This window comes from Plasmopara halstedii, assembly GCF_900000015.1.
Source record: "Plasmopara halstedii genome assembly, contig: Scaffold_2680, whole genome shotgun sequence".
NCBI lineage: Eukaryota > Oomycota > Peronosporomycetes > Peronosporales > Peronosporaceae > Plasmopara > Plasmopara halstedii.
In genome coordinates, this window is record NW_020189586.1 from 8,342 (window position 1) to 15,825 (window position 7,484).

Sequence of the window (7,484 nt, forward strand, 5' to 3'; positions counted from 1 at the left end):
AAACTATGGCCCTGATCAGCTGTGGCCATGGACCCATCCGTGTGAGGAACCACAGAGCTCGCAGAAGCGTGACAGATTATTCCATTTGTCGCAAGGCGACAATATGCAGGAGCTCGGCATTGTGCCTTGAGTTTGGCAAACTCAAATCAAAGATGGCATTCCACACACACGTTCACTTCCTTGTTGCTCCACTGTAAGCAAGACAGCGAGGAAGTTTCTGGTGCCGCTGCACCCATCGCTATAAGATCGTTTCTTTATCTGCAGCGGTTTCGACAAGGGAAAGCACAGCAGGCATAGTCCGTATTTTGAGTACAGGAGCGCCTCTAGTTTGAGCTCGAAGTCAAGTGCAACATCTATCCATTGGGATTTATTGAGGTACCAAGAAGAGCTCGGAGAGCTTCTAGCTGGTCAAGATCAACTTGTGCAGTGCCCAGGAGCCCGACTACGTAGACGCCTAACGATGAAGTGATCGCGTCTTTAACTTCAGTAGGGGATCCGCCGGGCGGAAGCAGTATTCCACACGAGGGTCTAGGACCGAACGCGGATACGACCGCAGGAGAGCTGCTCTGCAGGCAGCCTCCAATTGCTGCTCCTTTTGCCTCGTCGGAGCGATTGGTAACAATACCACCACCCCCCAGAAGTTGAGAGGTTGAGAACGGACACGGTGTCCCCAAGGTTCGAGTAGGGCTCACTTCACGCCGCTGGTGCATCGCCCTCCTCTTTTACCCATACCGGGGAAGGAGTATCCGACCGTCGTCACCTTTCCCCGAGGAAATCCGTCTCCCAGGGCGGGCGCAGTTTGTGACGTTTGGTTGCCGAGGGCTTAGGATGTGCCCGTGAAGCCGCGGACGAACTGTCCGATATGCACCCCGTGCATAAGAAGAAAGGTTTTGATCGCGATCGCCCTCGGAATTAGCTTGGCTGGGTCTTTTCGTGTCATAGACACAGGGCCCATTGAGTAAGAAATGTTTTAAGATGGTTCTAGGGAGGTAACAATGTCTCAGACACGCAAGCATCGTATGAGGCGACAGTTACATATGAATTTTGAATATTCACGATTTTGATGGGGAAGACTGTAACGGAGTTACACGTACCCTGGTACGAAAGGGTCAGTCACACCATCTTGTATGACTGTACAAAGGTGAAAATTACACAAGTGGGTGAAATCACCCATTGGTGTGGCTACACAGTAACAAGAAGCCACTACGTGGCGGGTCTGCAAGTAGTAATGCATGGAAAATAGCTTTAATTATGTAATTAGAAATTCAAAGATTTTACATATCGGCGGCTCTGCCGCAAATAAAAACAAATAAATACAGTTTCAATTTTGAACGGAAGAGTACATTTGTCTTGCTGAAGGTTTTGGGATTTTCTTGGTGATAGCTGATTGCGATCCGCCACACTCGCAGTGGTTCTAGTATAAAACCTAAGGTCGGGACCTTGGTAAGTTTTATCTTAGCAAAAAACTACGGCAGCCCCGCTACAGCATCGCTGCCCTGCCCTCAAACAAAGAGGATATAAGAAACTGGTAACGATAGAGACTGCTACTTCAACTTCAACAGAATGCTTCAAATAGGTATGCTACGTAAAATCGAGTTGAGGAGGTGGCTAAAATAGGAACTAGGATGTGTCCGAATTCTCTGCGAGATGTTAAAAAATTGTAAGTTCTCTTTCGGGCAAATACTGTAAACGGTCCGATATAGTAGGAACACAACGTAGTCTTGTCGACTACAGACGCTACATGCGTAGGCCACTTAATCGCATTTGATGAAATAATCTAGCCACTACATTATTATCTATGATCCGTATGCCTCTGGTACCTGCATATTGCATATGCACGTCTTTGCTCTCATCATAGCATTGTGAAGACGGGACATTAAGCTCTATACTCGAAGTGTAGCTGGGCTAATACTTGTGTCTCGAATACTAACAGCAGCCCTGAGACCGAAGTCACTTTGTGGTGGTATCACAAGAGCACGGGGTTTGGCCTCACCATTTATGTAGATTGGGGTAATGCCTGTAGAGACATGCACTGATTTTTATTAGAAATTCGCGAATTTGAACGAATCCCTTCAGAACCGAAATTCATCCGCTCCAGTGCTTTGGAATAGTCTTTTTCGCGCGATTGAGGTAATCCACCTGACCATTTGTCTGTGGGTAGTAGTGGGCATTCCAGTTTAGTGCTTATCATTTTGGTAATGGTTTGTCAGAACTTTGTTTTCCAGTGCGGATGGAGATCTGACACAATGGTCTCCGACGAACCGTTTTTCAGCTTTGTTGATGTACATTTTGGCTGTGCATTCACCGGTAATAGTGTCGCTGACAGCCGCAAGTTGAGCCAGACCGTCCACAAAGACCACAATTTCTGCATCACCAAACGTGATTTTTGGAAGTCCGAAAGAACGCCCATACTTTTGAACTGCCAGCACTCACCTGATATTAGCATGTTGGAGCGTAAAAGTTAATTGAATTGACAAATTTCCCACTCGCGCACATTCGTGAATACTCACTAGTTTAATTAGGCCACCAGTACATAGCTTTCACGAAGCAGTAAATCTTTCTCGCCTGAGATGGCAACCCAAAAGACTGTGATATGTCTTGTACAGTACTTTGTTTTTTGGTCCTCTTTTTAATATTTACCATACACTGAATTTCAAGATATGCATGCTGTTATATAATGGCGAGACGTGGAATAAGGAATAGTAGTGATAAAGTGCTACTAAGCGCTTCGGTGAAGTTGTATCTAAGTTCACAAAGTCCTAGCTAATCACAACTCTGAATAACGTATCGAATGTTACCTCTGAATCGTACGCTGCACGTATCACCCTCTAGATTGCTGACATTACATCTAACACATGCAACAGTTTTGTAAAGGGGCGGTGTGAATGTGAATCTTCCGTCAGATTAGACCGTTCTTGCTAACACCTCAACTCAAATGGATGCTCGACAGATCGCTGAGCGCAACGAAGCATCATTTGAAGAATCCACCAATGGCTTAACGCCGAGCAGGTGGAACACGAAACATCATTTACACAAATCACAAATGACTTAACGCCGAGCCGAATTTGAAAAGAGCCACTATATTGCAAGTAGCCTCTTGTCCTGAGCTGAGTTTTTCCCCTCTGCCACTTTAGGCTAGAAACACGAACGCGATTACACGCTCAAGCCCTCTCAGTCTGTGTAACGGGGTTACACGTACGCTGGTAACAGGGGCGTGTGTCACACAAGATGTGCATGGTGTGGCTGCACCCAAACAAGAATACGGTATGTGGCTAGGTAGCCCAGTAGTTATGCATATTTAGATTTTACAATATATATATATATTTAGTATATTTAGAAAAATCTAAATTTTTAAAATTAGGATAAAAAGATAAATAAAACTCAGTTACAAATTTGAACAGAAGTGTTCGTTTGCCTTGATTAAGGCCTTTAAGTAGAGGAAGCGGATTGCGATCCGCTGCACTAGTACTTAGTTCTGGTAATAAACGAAAGGTCCGTGACCTAAAGACGCTCAAGCGCAAAGCTACGGCAGCCCCGCTGCAGTCTGTATGGAGTAATGCATGTCATATCGTGAAGGCCAGAAACGATATGTTGATGTCGGTCCACTATAAAACTAGCATGAATCGGGCATACAGAAGCTATTCTTTCACAGACCTAATACGCGACTTTTTTGCCACATCCAGCACTATTAGATGTCATTTTAAAGCGCTTGGTGAGCGATGTGAAATAATTTTTACATAGTAACAAACTTCTTTCGAAACAAAGTCACTGCCTTATCTCCATTGACCTTAATCGTGGCGAAATTTCTCCATAGACCATATTTTCCAACTTGAAAAGAGAACCTGTCGGCACTTGTCCAGATTAGATAGTAGCTTACTTAAGGTATCTACTTTAGTACTGTTCAGAAGAACTTGATTATGTTGTTTATACCCAACGCTTCGTGCTCAGCACGACAATGAGCATTGTATCGTCAACAATGTAAACAAACGACAGCAGCAACGTATTCGAGAAGCATCGCGGTGAGATAGATAGCTGAGGAGAAGTACAATAAGGCATCCTAAATTGTTATAGTTTCATTTTTATTGGATCCGATCGAAATTTACTTTACCCCAAAATCCCGATTTTCACCACATTTTTTTGACACGTTAACATCTCGCGCCACGGTATCATTACGAATTGTTTCAAGATTTTTTCTATCGGCGCAAGCAACATTAGTAAGGCACAAACGTACTTGAGCAATGGATAATCCTATCAGATACAATCGCACAAACATCGACGTGTTGTAGTACAATGTGTCGTAGTAAATAAAAACCTTTTACAAAGTCTCATTATAAAACTGTCTGTCTTTATCATTTGCAATGTGAAATTGGTACAATTGTAAAGTATTGTTTGCGCCTATGTGAAATACTGATCACCAGCCCAACAAGCTGTGGTAATAGCGGCTAATAAGCTATACGAAAGTAGAGCCAGCAGGTATCTAGAGGACGCACTGATAGTGAGGACAACATAAATTTGCAGCAGTGATAGCATCAACATTAGTCGTTGTGTTGTCACGTAGCCTCATGCTTGAAACAGAGCTTCAGGCGAATAAAGAAACAGCGTTTTTTGTATGGTACTAGACATGAGCACTTTAGAGAATGGTTGTCTTATCATATTGTCATTTCGTCTTCAATATCGACTTCGCGCATGATTTGTAAAGGCGACATACTCTGTTCACCTCGGTCACGCTTTTTCAATTCTTGAAAATGCTCAGATTCTACATATATGAACGGGTGCATTGCCATGTGCTTTCTTGTGACATCCGGAGATACGATCACTTTCTAGGATTTCTGTCCATGCATGTTTTCATTACTTATTGATGGTAACACAAAGCTAATCGAATTTTTGTGAGCAGAGCCCATGCCGTATGGTCTTCAGCACAATCGAATATTCGTCAAACTGAGCGAACACCAACTCAGAATCTCGACAGCATCAATCATTCAGCATGCGTCACCAACCGTTTATTGTGACGTTGCTGATTACTATCACCCTGCACGCAAGCGGAATTCCATCCCTCGGTGCTAATTTGGCGTCTTCTAGCGCTCCGTTGGAGCGTCCTCTGTCTAAACTGGTCGGTACAGTTGATAAGAGGCATCTGAAAACTGAGGACGCTGCCGAATCAATGGACACCGAGGAAAGAATTCACTTTGAAACTGAAACAAAGGCTGTTGAGGGTTTGCTCGGTAAGACGGCAAACGCAAATGGTAAAAATGTTTTTCATAGCGTTGTGACGTCTATCGGTGCGGATACCGAAAAAGTACAAGCAGCCGTAAAAAGCTTAGATAAAAATGGACATTACACAGCTCCAAAAGATCCTACAGCAACGTGAGAAGTGCCGATATCACCAACTGTCCATTCTCAGACAACTATGGGGTCTATTGCTGAGTGGTTAAAGGGATTCATGGCCAAAATCAAGACTTTGTTCCGTCGGAACAAATCAGAGCCGGGCCCCGCACCTTCTACAGTCGTTATCAGCGAGATGCATCCTTCCGCTAAATCTTCAGATGGTATCAAGGGCATTACGAAACCAAAGGCCACTGAAATCGTCAAACCGACAGCAACAGAGAAAAAAGCTGAAGGAGTTGATGAAGGCTCCCCACTAATGACAAGGACGAGAACCGCGGGCGAAGAGACTCACCTAAAGAATCCGAAAACGGAACCAGAACCCTCACCACGTGAGCCAGGTGTGATAGAAACACCCGAGATACCATCCTCTGCGCCTTCGTTTAACCAGCCCAAATACACATTTCAAGGCACAAATGAGGGCATCAGACGCTTGGAAGAAGGCCATGTGACGATGAGCAATAATCATATACCATTTCCAGAAAATTTGAGACCAGTTGAGGATTCTGACCCTCACTTACCCAATACCCCTGAGTACTTTGCTCAAGTTCAAAAGCATTTAGATTCGGAGTCTGGCTTCTCTATGAACGGTATACATTTTATGGGGTATAGAGATCGACATCCCGATGTACAACCTAAATTGTTTCGACGGATTTAACATGCGCATCCAAACGAGGATCTACATGTGATCAACGAGAAACCGAGGCGAAAATCAGAAGAAACTTGTAGGATTTCTGGGACGATCTACTTGTGAGCACTTGTGTTAACAAGATGAAACATTCGACTAATCTGTCTCTGCCTCCCTAGGTGAAGGATCGTGCACAGACAGCGCAACGCACTTCCTACATGGGAGTTGGGTCAGGTCATATGTCGAAATCAAGACTTGGTCAATAGCTGCACCTATCAACTCATGGTCAAAAGCAGGGTACGATCGAAAGTGAGGGTGAGTACTCGCTTCTACGTCGACGTTACACTTTTATCTGTGCAATTCCGACATTATACGACATTCTCGTCTGAATATATTTTTTAATCTTGCAAGTCGACAAGTGGATGACTTACAATGACCTTCAAAATGGTCGCTTTCGTTTAAAGCCATCGTGATTATTTCGAAAAAAGCAAGTTGAATTTGGTCTGGTCGATTGTTTTTGAAATTGCCTTCATGAACATCCTCCTTTGAAAGGAATTTGATCATTTCGAAAACAAGCAACCTCTGTGGGTTTCAATTAAAGGTGAGCGCTGACGTTAAGAACATTACTCAAAGTGTCTGCAATCTCGAAAATGGTAAGATTAGAAGCCTTTTGGGAAGGCGATGGGCGTGCGCTGAGATTAGGTAAGTCACTTTAACTATTCTCATTACAGATACCTCACGTTCTACACGTTGGTCACATCGTCGCGTCTTTCTAGGCGGCTCGACGGGCCGTACGCTTATTTAAGCCGTTCAAGGACAAAGAATCGGCGCGGTGGATGCTTGTCGAGCTTAAATCAAACGTGTACAGTGCAAAAGAGAAGCTCCTGCAGCGGTAGTAACAAGGTGTGTTTATAGATTAAGTTCTGGGACAAAAATGGTCTGTGACCGAGATACAGGTAGGTCTGTTTCTAGAATAACCTGTGACCAAGATGGTCTGTGATCGGGATAGTTGCGACCCTGATGGGATATTTTTTTGGCAGGAGGCACTCTTTGCTCGCAGATTGGTTACTGACTACAATGTTGTCATGGTGTACTTACGCATACCATAATGGGTTACAACTGTACGTAAGTTCTAAGCTTTGTAGCGATATAGCGTAAAAACTCCCATTATGCATCATCACAATTTCATGTAGTGTTACAGGTTTGATATGATCAAGGATCGTTTTAAGTAGCAGGTTACGCTTTTTTGCTTTAATTTGACCTAAGCTTAGCTTGAACACGATAAAATGTTCAAGCTGTTTAGGGATAAAATGCTCAAGCTAAAAAGTTAAATTGATACAAAAAAGCGTAACTTGTTACCTAAAACGATCCTTGTTGGGGAGACTAACCTCTCAAAACTTCCTAAGTGCGAGATACTCATAGATTTATAAACTATCGGCAATAACATTTATGAATAGTTTATTAATAAGCCGAA

The 7,484-nt window shown here is 43.6% G+C and overlaps 2 protein-coding genes across 2 annotated transcripts; both read left to right on the forward strand.

Moving 5' to 3' along the window:
• Positions 1-4,984: 4,984 nt before the first annotated feature.
• Positions 4,985-5,368, forward strand: PHALS_04734 (RxLR-like protein; the record flags this gene model as incomplete). Its single annotated transcript, XM_024718566.1, has 1 exon — positions 4,985-5,368. The coding sequence occupies one exon, from the start codon at positions 4,985-4,987 to the stop codon at positions 5,366-5,368; it is 384 nt and encodes a 127-aa protein (XP_024583952.1).
• Positions 5,369-5,407: 39 nt separating this feature from the next.
• On the forward strand, positions 5,408-6,040 carry PHALS_04735 (uncharacterized protein; the record flags this gene model as incomplete). Its single annotated transcript, XM_024718567.1, has 1 exon — positions 5,408-6,040. The coding sequence occupies one exon, from the start codon at positions 5,408-5,410 to the stop codon at positions 6,038-6,040; it is 633 nt and encodes a 210-aa protein (XP_024583953.1).
• Positions 6,041-7,484: the final 1,444 nt, after the last annotated feature.